Source organism: Chiloscyllium plagiosum, chromosome 19 (genome assembly GCF_004010195.1).
Source record: "Chiloscyllium plagiosum isolate BGI_BamShark_2017 chromosome 19, ASM401019v2, whole genome shotgun sequence".
In the NCBI taxonomy this organism is placed as follows: domain Eukaryota; kingdom Metazoa; phylum Chordata; class Chondrichthyes; order Orectolobiformes; family Hemiscylliidae; genus Chiloscyllium; species Chiloscyllium plagiosum.
The window spans coordinates 20,157,033-20,175,312 of record NC_057728.1 but is presented as its reverse complement, the minus strand read 5'-3'; the positions used below and the strand labels follow the sequence as shown (position 1 = coordinate 20,175,312).

At 39.1% G+C, this 18,280-nt stretch overlaps 1 protein-coding gene across 5 annotated transcripts in view; it reads right to left on the bottom strand.

The window, feature by feature from the left end:
* The window catches only part of wnt7bb (wingless-type MMTV integration site family, member 7Bb), an 81,609-nt gene that overhangs the window by 59,917 nt on the left and 3,412 nt on the right, over positions 1-18,280 (bottom strand). For 4 of the 5 annotated variants that reach the window (XM_043709274.1, XM_043709277.1, XM_043709275.1 and 1 more), the window contains one exon: positions 12,406-12,632. In XM_043709274.1, coding sequence (XP_043565209.1) covers positions 12,406-12,632 — 227 coding nt within the window. Of the gene's footprint in view, positions 1-12,405; positions 12,633-13,508; positions 17,945-18,280 lie in introns of those variants that run through there. The other variant, XM_043709276.1, reaches the window with a different exon arrangement.

Below are 18,280 nucleotides of genomic sequence, written 5' to 3'. Positions count from 1 at the left end.
CATATGTCATATCTGGTTCAATACAATATTATAATATTTGGTATAGGGCTTACCAGACTGTATTGCATAACATGCAGTGTGTTATAATATCATTATATCCTGCTGAATTTTATGGCATTCGAATATTTTTCCCTTAGTGAGGTAGTAAACTGATGGAAGAGTGAAAGTGAAATTTATCCCCAGAATATGCTTAATGGTATAATTATATATACTGACATTAGCATAGAATGTCACATACATGTGATAAATTAAACTGTATTGATTTTGCAAATAATTGTCTTCATGTAACAGTCTGTTCTCTTATTCTTTTTGACTGTTGTATCACATGTGACAAGAAAATAACAATGGGTTTCGTACTGAATGGCGATTATATCTCTGTAAAAACATTTACATAGCTATCATGTAAAACAGTGAGGCCATTTTGGTCTACTGTGTCTAGACAGCTCTCCAAATAAACATCACGCTTTGTGCCATCTCTTGCCTTCTCCCTGTAACTTTGCACATTGTTCTTTTTCAGGTATTGATCTGATGAACACTTCAATTGAAACTATCTCCACAGTACTCTCAGGCAATGCTTTCCAGATCCAGCTGTTTGAAAAGGTTTTTGCTTATATCACTTTTTTTGCTCCTTTTATTAATTATTTTAAATCTATGCTCTCTTATGCTTAATCCTTTTATGAGTGGGAACATTTTATCTCCATCTAATCTGTCCAGACTGCTCATGATTTTGAATACTTTTATTGGAATTTCTCACAGCCTCCTCTTTAAAGAAAACAGACCCAAGTTTTCTAATCTATATTCATAACTCTCATTATGAGAATTCTCATAAATCTCTTCTAGACTCTTCCAATGTCTTTGCATCCTTTCTAAAGTGTATGTCCAGAACTTGACACATTGCTCCAGTGAAGTATGATAGTGTCCTCTTCACAATTTCCAATGTTTGCATGTTTCAGTTCATCTGCATTCCGAGGTCTAGATCTTTAATATATGTCACAGAAAGCAAGGATTGCAATGCTGGTTACTGAGGAGTTCCATTACAAACCTTCCTCCAACCCGATAAACATTGATTATCCATAAACTTTGTTTCCAGTCACTCTGACTTTTTTTATTCATGTTGTTACTGTCTCTTTCAGTTCACAAGCTATCTTTGCTCACAAGTCTGTTACATGATTCTATATCAAATGCTGCCCACAACAGTCCATTTATGCTGCATCAACAGCATTGCCCTCATCAATCTGCTCTGTTACCTCTTTAAAATATTCCAATCATTGTAGTTAAAATTATTTTCCCTTTCAAAATCCATTCCAGCTCTCCTCAATTAATCTACATTTGGCCATCACTTTGCCCCAAATTGTTATTTCCAGGAATTTCCCCAACAAATTAAATTGACTAATCTGTAGTTTTGTTTATCTTGGCATCTTTTTGAACTGGAGCATAGCATTTGTGATACTTCCAACCTAGTGATACCATCCCTGCATCTAAGAAGGACTGAAAAAAATATTGCTAGTACCTCTGCAGTTTCCCTCCTCAATTCCCTCAGCAAGTTTGGATGCATCTCATTCAGTCCAGGTGCCTTGTCAACTTTTGAGTACAGATAGCCAATCCAATACCTCCTCTTTATCAATTTTATACGCCCTTGAAACAATATTTGCCCTGTTTTCACCGTGGCCTGGGTAAGGTCTTCCTTTTTGATTTAACAAAAAGGATGTAAAGTATTCACCTTTGGGTATTTCAATACCACTATAATAGTCTTAATACTTACAGTGTACATAGAAATAAAGAAACTAGGACCAGAGATAGGCTATTCAATTGTTCAAATCTGTTATGCCATTTAATATAATCACGTCCTCATGAGACAGTCCTGACATCTCCACATCAGCTTATTGAACCTCTGCTGTATTCCCTCAATGGCAAATATATTTTTTCTTAGGTAGGGGACAAAAACTGCACCAAAGCCCTGTATAACTGCAGTAAGATACCCTTACTTCTGAACTCAAATTCTCTTATCTTTAAGGCCAATTTACCATTTGCCTCCATTTGCCTTCCTTACTGCTTGCTCCATCTGCTTATCTACTTTCAATGCAGAGGGTGGTACGTATGTGGAATGAGCTGTCAGAGAAAGTGGTGGAGGCTAGTACAATTACATTTAAAAGGCATCTGGATGGGTATATGAATAGGAGGGGTTTTGAGGAATATGGGCCGGGTGCTGGCAGGTGGGACTAGATTGGGTTGGGATATCTGGTCGGCATGGACAAGTTGAACCGAAGGGTCTGTTTCCATGCTGTACATCTCAATGACTCTGTGACTCTAAGACACACATCCACACTTCCTAATATCACCATTTAAATAATACTCTTTCTTTCTGTTTTGCACACTGAAGTGCAGAGCTTTATGTTTAGCCACATTGTACTGCATCACCATGTCTTTGTCTACTCACTCAACTTGCTCCTTGCAACCTCCTCAACTCTCAATCCTTCCCAGTTTTGTGTCATAAGTGAAGTTGGAAATGTGGCATTGGTTCCCTCATTCATATATATCATGAATAGCCAGCACCCGAGCACTGATCCTTATGGTATCCTACTAATCACAACTTGCTACTCAGAAAATGACCCATTGATTCCAATCCTCCATTTTCTGACTGTCAACCAATTTTCTATCCATGCAAATAAATTACCCCCATCCCATTTGTTTTAATGTCTTATGAGGGACCTAATGAAAAGCCATCTGCTAATCCAAATACACCACAACTACCGGTTCTCCCTCATCTATTCAACTAGTTAAATTCTAATAGATTTGTTAAGCATGATTTGCCTTTCACAAACCTATGCTTCCTTTGTCTAATCCCATTGATGCTTTCCAAATGTGTTATCACAGGTTCTAGCATTTTCCCTACTACTGTTAGGCTAACTGATCTGTAGTTCGTTGTTTTCTTCTTCTCCTCATTCCATGTCATTCCATGTGGAACCTACAGCCCAAAAGGGCAGAACATTTTAAATTGAATATTTTCAAAAGTGCAATAGTAATAGGTTTTTCTCAATATACCATGTTCCATTCTGAGATATCTCAATACAAATTTCAATACTCCTCAATATTCACTGTCCATATTCCTTGTCAGATGCAAACTATTTAATACTCAGTGATGCTCTTTGCCTCTGTGTGTAAATACATATCCCCCCACCACTGGCCCCACTTCACCCTGCTCTAGAAGCAGTCCTAAATTTCCTTTTACCACCTATTTTGGGATTCCCATTTATTTACAGTGCAGTGAAGCAATATAAACTTGTGTATTAGTACCTGAACAGTCCACTTTTACATCTAAACAGTAGTGCTTATCACATTGATTACCACAAGTGCTTTTGAGCCCCAGCAGCTGAGAAGGTGAAAAGATCTGCAATACTACTGAACTGGTCACTAAGCATTTTTACACCTTGATTAAAACACTTTGTTTAGCAAGGCAGTGCAGAAATAGAGAAGGTTCACTTTATTTGATCGCCATTCATCAAGAGTCAATAAACTGCCTGTTAATCTGAAAACTTTCCTCAATGGCAGCAATTTACCTCCAGATAGTCTAGAATTGTGCATAATTACAGAAAATAAACTTTATAACTTTATCAGCCCCTTTAAAGCAAAGCAGATGCATATTAGCAGCAGAATAATATATTGTGTGCTGTATCATATACGTAAGGATGAATAATATATTGTGTGCTGTATCATATACATAAGGACAATTCACCTTACTATGAGCAAACCTATGAAAGATCTATTTTTATTATAGTATGTTATTGCAATAAATGTTTTTGGGTGTTGAATGTTTTCCATTCTTGTGTTATTACTGAAGTAAATCTAGTGTACCATCATTTATTATTCCCTCACCTTTTTTCACTGCCTTTTCCATATGCACCTAGCTGCTGCAAATGTTTTTAATATAAAAATACAGGCCAGATGATTAAAGTTGTAAGTTGTATGATTATGAATTTATGACAGTAATTTAGCATGAATATTCAAAAATCGCTCAGCTGTTTGTAATAATATTGAAACTGCTGGATTGATGGAATGCATTTAGCATGCTGCTAAACATCTACTATATAGTGTCACACTGAGTGGATAAAGCAAGACAACATTTGCAAAAAACTAAAAATGACAAAACCATAAGCAGGCGATGGAAATTGTTGGATCAAGAGTGTAAATCATTTAAAAGTTTTTAATTTAAAATTGTAAAATAGCCTGGGTCCTGAAATTACTTTGTTGGACCCTGACCTAAAGATATAATGTCTGCCTGAATTTCCTCTCCTGTTAGCTCAGTTGACTGAATGTAGAGAGATACCAACAGCATGAGTTGAATTCCCCATCAGCTGAGATTAACATGAGTCTTGCCTTCTCAACTTGTCCTCTTACTTGAGTCGTAACAACCTTTCGGTTAAACCACAACCAGTCAACCCTCTCGAATGAAACAGCAGCCCTATGGCCAGGGAGGACTATGGCAACTTTACCTTTTTAACTTTTCTCCATGAAATTATTTTGAAATTGTTGCATCGCAGCCCTTTGTGGAATTGCGTCTACAACATCAAATTTGTACAGCAGAAACTTTTAGTCTGTGGTTGAGAATAGGACACAATATCTGGCATCTAACGAGGATACACTTGTCAAGGTTTGGGTCCCAATCTCATAGAAGTAAATGGATCGATATATAACCGCCCAGCAAAAATATCCCTCATTCTAACAAGCACTAATTTGACAGCATACAGAATGCCCATTCTTAGGGACATACTGTAGTATACTGTAAAATATGTTGACAAAAACATCTTCATCTCTTAGATGACCTGCATCATAATCTTGTTCAATTTCCTAAATTACCACATTATATAGAAGTATATGGTGGTCCATGGTTAAGTTACAGCAAAGATCGAAGTGGACACTTGTATTGAAACTTTAATAAGCAATTAAAAATAGAAAAAAATTAAAAATAAAAAAACATATTAAAAGTAGAACTGACACCTTCAGAGTATGATCCTGATACATTTTGAAGGCTGAGCAGCATGAGTTTTGTTGTTGCAGTCTATAACATCTGAATCCCAAGCCTATATTACAACCTCCTTCAAATCACTACTCATTTTCAGTTTAACTATTTCTTACTTTTTTTTCCCTAGAAACAAATAGTGATGTTAGCTGAAGTTTAGGGACTTCATGATCTTACATTACATTTTTTAATTTCCCAGTTAGATTTCCTTATTGTTTGGTTAGCTTTTTTTTTGCCAATTGAAGTTTTCTCCTTATTTAAACATTGATAACCCTGATCAAGGGCAGCCTCTTTTTCTAAAGAAATTATTCTTCTTTATCTGCCACTTATCACCACCTTCCCAATATTTTTAATTCAATTGTACTTATATATATATAGCAACAAATTGTGTTGATTTTGTGCCTTGACTATATTAAAATGATCCAAGCAGTTCATGGTAACGTTATAATGTAGAATTTGATACATAATGTGAAGGCAGATGGCCAAAAGCTTGGTCAAAATAGTAGGATTTTAAGGAGCATCTTGAAGAAGAAAGAGTGATGGAGAGTCAGAAATATTCAGGAAGAGAATTCCAGTGTCTTTACAGCTTAATATACAGCCAGCAGTGGTACAGCAGTTAAAATTGAGATGCTCAAGAGACCATACATAAAGAGTATATATATGTTAGAGCATTGCAAGATAGGGGAGATTCTAGGGGTAGTGAGGGGCAAGGCCATGCAGGGATTTGAGGACAAGGCTGACGATACAAAAACAGGAACCAATAGAGGTGATGGGTGAAGCGGACTTGGTACAAATAAAGACATGAGGAGCAAAGGCTGAGTTCAAATTTGCAAAGGATAAAATGTGGAAGGATGGCAAGGAACATATTGAAGCAGTCAAATCTGGAGGTACAAAAAGGCAGGGTTAAGGGCTTAGGCAGCAGCTGAACTTAGGAAAGATCAGAATCTGGTGATGTTACCAAGATTGAATAGGCAATCTAAATGATAGTATGGTTGTGTAAACAAGGTCAAATATGATAGCAAGGTTTCAAAGATCTGGTTCAGCCTCAGATAGTTGTTACATCAAGAGATAGAGGAATGGAGTTTCTATTAAAGACTCAAAGCATTGCTTTGGTTTTCCCAATATTAAATTGGAGGAAATTTCTTCTTATCCAGTACCAAATGGTGAACATACGATCTGATAATTTAACAACATTGAAGGAGTTAATAGAAGTAACTGTGAGGTATAGCTGGATGTTATTAGTGTACATATAAAAACTAACTATATAGAATCATAGAGATATGCAGCATGGAAATAGACTCTTCGGTCCAACTCGTTCATGCCAACCAGACATCCTCAATAAATCTAGTGTTATTTGCTAGCACTTTGCCCATATCCCTCTAAACCCTTCCTATTTATATATCCATCCAGATGCCTTTTAAATGTTGTAATTACACCAGCCTCTACCATTTCCTTTGGCAGCTCATTCCACACACACACACCACCCTCTGCATGAAAAGCTTGGGTCCCTTTTACATCTTTCCCTTCTCACCTTGAACCTATGCCTCTAGTATTAGACCCCCCCCCCACCCCAGGAAAAGGCCCTGTCTATTTATTCTATCAAGCCCTTCATGATTTTATAAACCTCTCTAAGGTCACCCCTCAGCTTCAGACACTCCAGGGAAAACAGCCCCAGCCTATGCAGTCTCTCCCAATAGCTCAAACCTTCCAACCCTGGCAACATCCTTGCAAATCTTTTCTGAACCCTTTCAAGTCTCACAACATCCAGCAGGGAGACTAAAATTGCATGCAGTATTCCAATAGTGGCATAACCAATGTCTTGTACAGCCGCAACATGACCTCAGAACTCCTATACTCAATGCAGAGAAAAAAATGATAAAGAGCTTGTGCTCAAAACGTCAACTCTCCTGCTCCTCGTATGCTGCTTTTCCAGCACCGCATTGTTTGGCTCCTATGCTCACTCAATGCCACCAATAAAATCAAGCATACCAAACACCATCTTCACTATCCTATCTACCTGCAACTTCACTTTCAAGGAGCTATGAACTCCAAGGCCTCTTTGTTCAGCAACACTCCCCAGGACCTTACCATTAAGGCCTCTCCCGATTTGCCTTTCTAAAATGCAGCACCTCACATTTACCTAAATTAAAATCCATCTGCCGCTCCTCCACCCATTGACCCATTTGATCAAGATCCCATTGTACTCTGAGGTAACCTCTTTTGCTCTCCACTACACCTCCAATTTTGATGTCTCCACAATGTCTCCTATATTCCGCATACCTCTTATATATTTGGATAATATTGTGTAGTTGAGAAATAGGAAAGTTTGGAGTTTAGATCCTTGGGGGACACCAGATGTAACAATATGATCTAGGAAGAGAAGTCATTCATTCTAAGGTAGTATTCTGTCTTGGACTAGATGGATAACAATGGAATCTGGCCAGTGAAGTCTTACTTAGTTGGATCATAATGAGGAGGCACTAGAAAAGAATGGTGTGCCATCAACTGTATCAAAGACTACAAATTGATTCAGAAGGATGAAAGTGATTAGTTTGCCTTTCATTGGATGACAGTTGTTACTTTGACAAAAGCAACTTTAGTACTTTGTGAAGGAGAAACCAGACTGGTTGAATTCAGTCAAGGAATTACAGAAATGTTGAGCACAGATTTGAGAGACAACACATCCAAGATTTTGGACAGTGAAGAAAAGTTGGAGATGTGGTATTTGCAAGGAAGATAAGAGGGAGAGCTGTAAATCAGCTATTTAATTCTCTAACAGTTGAGTATCCATTACTTTTGAGACATAGTACATCAAAAAAATCAAAAGCATAAAGAAGGGAAAGAAAGGTTGTTTTTTTTTCTGACTTGGGGTTGGGATATTTTAGGCATTTTGTAGTCAGCAAACATCCCTCACTAATTCAATTACATTGACCTCAGGATCTACTTATACCATTTTCTCACAGGGAGTGTCTGAGCAGAAGACTTAAAGGGATATATCAGATCAGCAAGGGAATAGCACCAAGATTATCTGTAAGTGGTATTTGGGGGTGGGGAGGGGTGGAATAACTTTATTATAGGTTTTGTAGATCAAATGTTTCCTAGGTAATCACCCTGAAACGTTAACCCTGCATTCCTCTTTCCTACACTTGCTTCCTGACTGCTGAATGTACCAGTATTTTCTGTTTATATTTCAAGTTTCCCTTTTGTACATCTCTTCTGAGAATGGAAATAAAATACGGTAGAGATGTAAAATGGGCTACCAATTTGTTGATAACTTTGGGCTCTGTGGATTGAGTAACACAAGCAAAAAGAAACTATCATATACGGCCCTCAGCTGGACATTCCCAAGATACTTCTTGCCATGTGTCAAAGTGTTACGGATTTTCCATTCATCTTTATATCAGATAAATGTCCCATTGTACAGACACTGATTGCAAAGAACACAAGTAGAAATTCCTGGCTAACACTACCTTGAGGATATTTTGTCATTGATGGTGAGACAAAGCTGTTCTTTCATGAGTGTATTTGATCTCTTGTCGCTTTAAATGAGCAAAATAACTTGAAGCTCATCATCAGTGGTGTGACTGAACTGGAGATTCTGTTTATTCTAAGCATGTAACTCCTGATGGCACATTCTTTAGATCAATTTCAGAAAGCCTGAATGCTACTGAAGGGAAATGAGAACTATGCATTTTTCCATGTTAATATTTAATTTTATGTATTTCTATTATAAATTCAAATGCTTATAAAATATTAATTTTTTAATGTTAGAAACAAGACTCCACCTGCCACCATTTAGTCTAATGACACCATGCTGCTTACATTCGTTGTGGGAAAAATAAAGGTAAAGCTCTCCTGAGTGATGTGTTAAGTCTGCAGAGAAACAGCTGTCTGTGTAATTTTTCCACATTTCAGAGTTAATGGACATCATCACCATGGCATCATCAATTGAAATGACAACAAGCAGGAATCTGCTCCAAATATCAAGAAGTTAACCTTTATTCAGTAAGTATGTATGTTTAATTAAAATGTACTAAGGCTAACACTGAGAGACATGGAAATATGTCTTCGTACACTTTCCCTTTAAAGACATCATATGTGAGGCAATGGCCTTTTACTTGTGTATTTAAAATATTTAACTTTACAAAAGGTAATAAGTAAATATCAAATGTTGGATTCTTGTCTTGCATTGAAGCAGTGGAAGTGTCATTGTCTGATGTCCCTGATGAACAGCAAGAGTTACTTGGGGATGATGGGGCTGAGGCTAAGGCTTGGATGTTTAGGTACTCAGTTGAAACTGCCACCTTTCAGAGGCAGAGTGGGTAAATATCTTGAATTAATTGCAGGATGTATCTGTGGCAAAAATTTGGAATGTGATCCATAATCTGGCTTTTTTCCACTATATATCTTTCAAAGGGACTGTTTCTATGGTGAATATATTAGAATATTTCTTCTGCATTCACATCAATTTCTTATGATTCATGAGTCTATGAGGCTGGTTTTGCACTGGTTTGAGCAATCTGTTTTGGTGTGCTTGCCTAATATAGAAATGTTTCTGATACAATAGTTATGTTTTTTTTGGAATGTTTCTTTAATGAGTTTAAGCAATTACACAGCTTTATTCTGCAGACACAGCAAACAAACATTTCATTCCTGTCAATGCTCACTGCTGACACCAAAGTTGCTCAGTCTTGTGAAATGGAACTGAAGAATAACATTAATATGCAACATGCAATCTTTATTTCACACAGTGTAGCTCATGAACATAACTTTGGTGGAAGTTAATTCCTACTAGTGGAGGCATTCTGTCAGACTGAAGCTGTACAAAGTAACCAGAAGTGTTGGTTTTCTGGACTTGCAGCACATCTGATAATTTTTAATTTGTGTATTATCATTGTTCACATTTAATTTCTGTCAAAATTATTACTAAAACGTCCACTGAATATTAAATACAAGAAATATAAGGTGACACCATAAATCTGAACAGCAAACAAATGTATATTCATCACCCATCCCCAACTATCATCTTTGCTCCAGAATTAAAACTGCAATATTTTTATCTTTTCGATATTTATATTGTTTATATTACAGGGAATGTTTATTCACTTCAAACTCTAAATGTTATCTTACTCTAGTAATTGCATTTATATGTACTGGTGACTTTAAACAGACTCTTTTCAATTGTAGTGATCTTCCCATCAAAGTAGTATGGCCATTGCAACTTTGTCAAGAAATAGTTTTCCATGAAGTTATTCTCTACATTTCTTTTAGAACAATTGTACATTTGAAGAAAATGTAATATGATATTGTTCTGTTATAAAGCAAACAAGATTCCTGTAAGATTTGTTCTCTTTGTTGATCAGAAATTAAATATTGATGTTAGTCACATTGTGTTGATTCAGTCAAGGGCACATTTAACCCATGACAACCTCATCAACAAAAATCAAAATAGAATACAATAGTCAGTAATTGTAAAGATTGCTTTCATCATACAAATGAAGCACACTGTGGAATGCATTTCATGGCAATAACATCACGATGTAGGGGAAAATACACAAGTGGAAACAAATTGGAAGAGATGAAAGTTTTGTATTGTATCAAACATGTTGCTGTTTGCAAAAGCAACACAAGATTGTGTTATATTCTATATAACACTATATAAATATTCTATATAAGATCACCTTGCCTAATTACACCTGATGCAAGTGAAACTTGAAAAACACCCAGCTATTACTAATGCTTTGGCAGTTATATTGATGTAAGTAACAATCCCTATAGATCATGGCAGGAAAATGTGGGATACCTATCTGTAGTACAGGAATTGTGATTGTAAAATTAAAGCTTGTCATCAGTAACATTAAATTGTACAAGCCAGTGTTTTAAGCGTACAGAGGTTTATTTGTAATAAGCATATTATGGGATTGGTATCTGAAATAAGTGTTTACATCATTGGTCTAATGTGATAATATCAAGCTAAAGTGTGACAACAGCTCAGAGCCTAAATATTAATATTTGATGGATTATCTTATATTGTAATTTAAGATTGTGGGAGTTGTGTTTTTCTTATGATCATGGTAATTGATATCCTGTTTTCAGACTAATTAAAGATATAAAAGAATATGCAATTTGGCACAGTGCTGACGTACAGAGTACTGGACTCTTTTAGCAGGTTGTTTCATATTTGGACCAAAATTTGAGATTCTGAAAGTTTATTGGAAGCAACTGGGAAACATGTAGTCTTTAAACACTAATAGTAGATGAAGGTTGTAAACTGCTTTTGGTACTCTATTATTCTACCTGTATTTTTACATTTCTGAATTGCCCTATTGAAATTTTAACTTGCCTCAGTGCAATGAGTAGTTTAAGCTTGTTCAAAGTAAATGTGCTATTTGATATCTTGTATCTTTGAAATCATGCAGACGGAAGCCTAAGAATTATTTTGACAATATCAATAGGAAAATACCCAAGACTGATTCCTACAACTAAAATATTTGCCCATTCTTGTTAAGAGGTAGGTATATGTTGTCACTGAAGTGTCATTCATTTGAGTGTATTGCCTGAGCAGCACGCTAATAATACTAATGTAATTTTCAATTCTATACTGCAGGGTTTCCCAGTGGAAAGGATTTGGGGGTCACAAGGTCTAAGACGGCAATGGTGACCATGCAGCTCGGATTCAGCTTTGACAGCCATGGTCACTTTAAATACTTGCGTTTTTTTTCTGACCTCAGGCATAGCTTAATCATCTAGTCGAAAGTGAAGACTGTAGATGTTGGGGATCAGAGTCTAGATCAGAGTGGTGCTGGAAAAGCACAGCAGGTCAGGCAGCATCCGAGGAGCAGGAAAATCAACGTTTCGGGCAGAATCCCTTTATCAGGAATGAGGCAGGGAGCCTCCGGGATGGAGGGATAAATGGGAGGGAATGGGGCTGGGAAGAAGGTAGCTAGGAGTGTAATCTGTCCACTGAGGCCCGATTGCTGCTACAACCTCAACGGGTAAAAAGGTGGCTGTTTACTTTCTTAGGGCTTGAACCACCCCTCCCAATTCTTACCCTGTGACCACACCAAATCTGGGGCATTAAAACGGCATCAGATTGAGAAAGAGATTAACAGGTACTCTTATAGTGGGTATCGTGCATATAAATTATAGTCTGCAATATTAATGCTAAAGTAGAACTTTGATGACAACATCAGCAATATAACGTCGAGACAGGGTTTGAAATGAATCCCAAAAAGCTGAGAAATCGGTGTGTGCTATGTTGCCACTGTGCTATGAGGTCACTGCAGTCCGGCAAAACCTGGGCTTTCATCTCCTACGCTGCTCCCTAGTCTGTCATGAAACAATGCATTTCACAGAGAGCTGCACTTGATCTATTTGCCGTGACTCACCCACTCTGAGCTCCTGTCCGAAGACTGTTTTCTCTCCGAGTGCTGAGCAGTTCCAGCGGCCGTGCCTGAACTGGTACTGACACTCGTTGATGCCCATTTGTGCCCCTTCCCCGATCACGATGATGGCATCCGGGCGGCTCTGACAGATCGCCCGCTGCCGGGGTGCCAGTCCTGGGATCTTGTTGCAGATGATATTCGCTCCCAAGGCCACCACTGAGGACAAAGCTCTAAAACAGAGAACAAGAAGAATCAATCAAATCACACAAAACTTAGGGCCCCAGCAGCGATTCCAGTCAAATCGCGTCTATTAACTAAGGCGATCTCCAGGCAAAATCCTATCGACTGTGTTTCCAAACCGGTGACTTGGCTGAATTGCACTTCCGAACAGACGGTCATTGTGTTGCATTGGACGTAAATCTACGGAAAGGTTGACATTGAAGTGATCCTGTTCCAGGTTAACAGGGCGCCTACACAACGAACGGGTTAAACGAGAGAGCACGTTCCCACCATTCACTGCCGTCCCCGGGAGTTCGCATTCCGTCTGCTTCCCTTGAAAGAAAAAAAACCCAGTGATCTTCTGTAGGATTTGGGTTAGTATGTAATTGGGCTAGAGAGAGAGAGAAAACATGTGGATTAAGTTTAAACGGATGAAATGGAGAGTGAGATTGGGAACACAGAGAGGGAGGGGCGAGAGATTGAAGGCAGGCTCAGAAAGTGAGCCGGACTTTCCAGTGCACTGTACTGTACCTGGAGAGGAGTCCGGTGCTGGGCCAAGCCCTCCTAGTCCACCAGCGCCCTGTGCTTTTCGCCATTCCCTCCTCCCCAGTGCACAGTAAATGGCTATTTGCCATCTACATTTAAAGTGGAGGGGAGAGGCAACCAATTGACCAGCTGGTGGTGTGAATACCGCAGTGTAAATATACAGGTAAATAAATACACCCGGGCGTCCGACAAAGACCCAGAGACAGAAACAATGCAATCGGAGCACCCCCCCCCCCCCCCCCCACCAACCCGAGTATTAGCATTTCCAAAACAAACTCTGAAGGTACGACTTAAATCCTCGAGAATCTTAAGTCATTAAAAGAAAAGGTTGTCTGACTTACAGGTAACTTCCGCTGGTGAGGATAAGAAACATCTGCGGGTAATAAACTGACAGCAGCACACTGCGGGATATAAAGATGATCATGTTCGCTGTTTGCGCCAGCTCCTACGGGATTTGTTTGTTTTATTAGAATAAGAATGCTAGATGCTATTTGTGCGCTGGGTCTTTGTTTAAGTCCTCGGTAGTTAGTCTTGTCCGGTGTCTTGACGCTAAGCTGGTGTTTTTGCCTCTCTTTCATGACGGAGCAGGGGCTTGCAGTTGTTCGGAGTTGCGGTTCGAATGGTTGAGTGTTTTGTGAGAGTTCATCTGCTCTCAGGAGACCGCCTGTTGCAATTGGGCAGACAGGCTAATCCCAGCCACTGCAATCCGCCCACTCCCTTTCAAATCACAATGGGGCAAAAATGACAATGAAAATTGCTCAGATCTGCTGATAGACAGTTAGGCGAGTTCCATACACAGCTTCCTCACATTTTAAAGGGAAATTAGTGATTAGCCATGGGTCCAGGATACAATACAACGAACCTAGCCATGTATAAAGAGGCAACCAGTTTCATTGGGTTCAGTAATGTTATTTTGGACACTGCAATGTGGAGGGTTTCATTTAAATAGTCACACGTTATTTTAAAGACTTTTTCCAAAACAACAGGTCATACCTTGTATAATCCTCCCTTTGACATGACATCCTAATCTTATTCAAGTACCTCGTTTGGTCGGTAATATTAAATTCAACACATCTTCGTAAAAGAAGACAGAGCCTTAAGAATGTAACTTCTGTATGTAAATCCATCCACCCACGATTACTGCAGCCATTGACGTGTGGCGGACGGCATTGATTTGACCGTCTTGGATATTCGGTGATCAGTAAAAGGCCAGTTATGGGGCAAGAAGCCTTGCGATGTGATATTTGTCTTAATTTTACTGCATAGAATTGATAATACAACTGAATTTCAAAACACAAAATATTATCATGTTTGAACCATTTTCCACTGACTGTACTGATAGCCTTAGGTGAACGTAATCCAGGTCCTGGAGACTCAGTACTCCTGGTGTAGGCATATACAGTAGCGCCAACAGTAGGTATTACAGTCGCAGTTTCACGAGACAGGTGCTTTCAGTGGGGAGTACACTAAATAGCGCATACATCACTTACACAATGGGTGGTGAGGCCATTAGAACGTATAGTCATTTGGAGAAAGAGCTCACGACCCACAAAATAATCCTTTAGGACAAGGACTGGCCAAACAAGCACCGAGAATGCTGGAGAAGCTCAGCAGGTGTGGCAGCATCGGTGCAGAGAGAAATACAGTGTTAACGCTCCTGACCATTCTTCAGAACCCCAGGTCCTTCCAGACCTGCTGAGTTCTGAAGAATTATTAAGTTATTAAAACTGGCAAAATATTGTTGCTGTTAGGGGCAGGGGAGCACTTCCATGAAATATAAACTTCATCTTTTAATTTGAAAGGATGGTTTTGGAAGGAGAGCGTGTAACCTTTGTCAGTGTTTTGTTTAACCGGTGCCAAACAGGGAGAACCGAGAGGACGAGAGCTTATTTTAATGTTTTCTTACTGTAAAAATGTCATTTTAGCAGTGTAACTGAAGCGACATAGGACCTGTCTGATTTGCTTCATTATAAGGTAGTGATATTAAAAAGTTACCACTACCTTTTAAAGAATGATGTGAACGTTCTGCTGCTAATATTGGGTTCCCTGGGCAGCACCCCTGGTTATTCCAGTCGTCTTGCTGCCAGCTAAGCGGAAGCCCAATATCAAGAGATAAGTAAAACATGACTGTAGATATTAGAAAATCAATCTGTTCAGGCACATTGTGACACCCCTGGGGCAAGTAGGCCTTGGACTCGCACTTCCTGAAGGGCCGACACCTGATTGAAACCTTGGCGCTAAAAAGGTGATATACCACCCAAGGATTTTGTCAACTTAAATATTTTTGCGAACATATCAAATATTAAGAGGTTGGTTTCACGGCCCTGACGCACCAATCTAGCTCCGTCAGCATTCGTTACGTTGCCTTGCCCAAAAAATGCCTTGTTCTCTTGGACTGGACCATGGCATCACCATAACGCCGCTTCATCCTAAAGGCGATGCAAAAATTCAGTACAAACCTGCACTTGAGGGGCAGTGGTGACGTCTCCCTCTTGGACCCGAAACCACGTCTGCTACGGGGTTTTCAGAAGAGAGTTCAGCAGGTTGATTAAAAATAACCCGGAGCGTGAGGTTTTCACTTGGCTGGGTTAGGGGCAGTGCCCGCCAATTGTGGTTTCACACAGTGGGCTTTCTAACTTCAGCGCGGTGCTGGGAGATGGGAGTTGTGACAGCGACACAAGAGCATACGCTGTTTAAACCGTCTAAAGCATTTAGAGCCGGAGAGTGTCCGCATTTTCCAAACATTCAAAATTAGATATTGGGACAGGACTAAGCTGAAATGCGCAAAGTTATTCGGTAGTGAAGTATGATTTTAAGCCCTTCTGACTAGAACCAAGACTCCAGTGCAGCCAAAAAAACCCCAAGAACAGCCCATCCCGCAGTGCAGCCCAAACCCCCGAGCCTGTAGTCGAGCACGAGTTAACCAAGACTTAGAAGAAAGATCTCAACATGCGAGACCGGAGATGTTCTGAGTGAAAATTTAACAAGCTTTATTGATCAGATTCTACTCTAATACTTCATACTTGACTTTGTACTGAAACAGAAATTAATACCAACAGTACAGTTATCCGCGGTATCTCCACACCTGCGATACCTTATTGTTTTCCCGAGCTCCCGTGTGGGTTTCAATCAAGTTATTGCACGGGGCACTGTGGCCGGATGATTTGAAAGGGTTGATCTGAACCAATTAAAATTCGGAGATCATTTTGAGAGGTTGGTCATGTTGTCTTAGCCCAACTGGCACGGAGCCAATTTTAACATTTAAATGAAAATTAGTAGAATATGGTTACGTTTTTAATGGTATTGGGTTATTGACAACTCTTGTGGTACAATGGTAGCATCGTTACCCTCGGAATGGGAGATCCGGATTCAAGTCCCACCTGCTCTAGAAGTGTGTCATAGCGCCTCCGAAGTGGTTGATGAGGAAAAAAAAGATGATATTTTTAAAAAAATAGACAGTTCACGAATGTTTTATTCTAAACCAGCATTGGGACAACATTAAGTTGAGCATTCCGCGCTTCTCTCGTCAGGATGAGACACGGCGGGAACACACTTCTAAAAGCAAACTTGTGATCTAACGGTGCACTTCTCATAATGATACCCCGCCCTTGCGAAATTACACTATACTATTTACCTCGAGTGATGGATTGGCGTAGATTAGTGAAGGTCAAGTATTGCAGTTAAAAAATCGAATGGTTAAGTTTTATGTGTGACTGGTATAACTCGAACACTGTATTTTAGTCTGATGTGTGAAGGCAGTGTTCGTCTCCTATGGAATGTTTCAGTGCGAGAGGGGTGCTGGAGAGGTAACACACTGTTTTCCAGAATTGACTTACTATTCGTTCAGAGAGACTAACTGCAGTATTAATGGAGAGTAACGATATTGTTGGTATCATCTAGCATGATGTGGACACTTTAACTAATTAAAGTTTCACTCTGGTGTAAAGCCAACTCTTGACAATACTAAAAATACAAATGATGGAAATGCACACTGTACCATTAAAATAATAGCTATTTAAATAGTGACAGGTTATATACGATGATGTTGACATAACGATAAAAGTCGTGGCTTGGGTAGGGTACCAAGATGAAGAGAACTTTAGGGAGTAAGCTTTAGTGATTGCTTAATTCACTGCACTGACAGTCAATCGTTAATTTACTGCCCTTGAGGTTACGAGGTCACAATTGATAGATGCTCTTGCAATCTGTTGTCAGTCTGTAATATAGATACATATTTTTTCTGGGCCCACCGGAAGTTGCCACTGAAGTTCAACACCTGGTCTAATAGACGAGGAATCTGCTTCTTGACACCACGTTCATCCATCGCCGAATAGAACTTTGAGGTAGAACTACTCCCTCAACTGCTCATTAGAGGAACGTTTGTTTTGTTTCCAAATAACTCGTATCTTCCTGTTCGTTCTTGTTGTTAGTAAGCCTTGGGGATTTGAGGCACAATTTCTGGAATTACTTTCGCCCAGGTGTGATTGCAGCTGGATTTAACGCGTACAGTATTTTTAATTTGATTGTCTCTTAGAAGCTAGGCAAGTAACATATTACTGAATAATATTGTAACATGGTTGAAACTATTTTCATTGTTGCACCTTCTCAGAACTAGCTAGCATTACCTCTAGGACCTTGCTATCCATTACCTACAACAATGAAGTCCATTAAAGTCACTTTACAGTTTGTAAATGATCGACGTTTTCCAGGCAATGCCCAGAGTGAAACACCTGCATGAGAGAGACAGTGAGCTTTGTGTACAATTGTTTGAGGTGCACCTAAGGTAGTCGGAGAATCTAACCTAATTGCGAGTTTAATCTGCTTAGTTTCACTGATCTCTTGTCAAACACCGAAACAATTAATTTGGGCTCATTATGACCAATAAATAGTTTTAAGCGACATTTTCATTTTTACTGATTACAGCCACTTTAAAGACAGTCCAACAAAGTCCCTCCGGAAAGAGCGCGCTTGAAAAGCAGCTTGATTCATGACCAAATTATCCCAAGAATTGAGTATTCCTGAGAATAAGACTATTCGTTCGAAAGTCAACGGGACTAGAACTGCTAAAGCTGGTTTATGTCCCGTAAGCTACTTGGTTAGAAAATGAGATGGG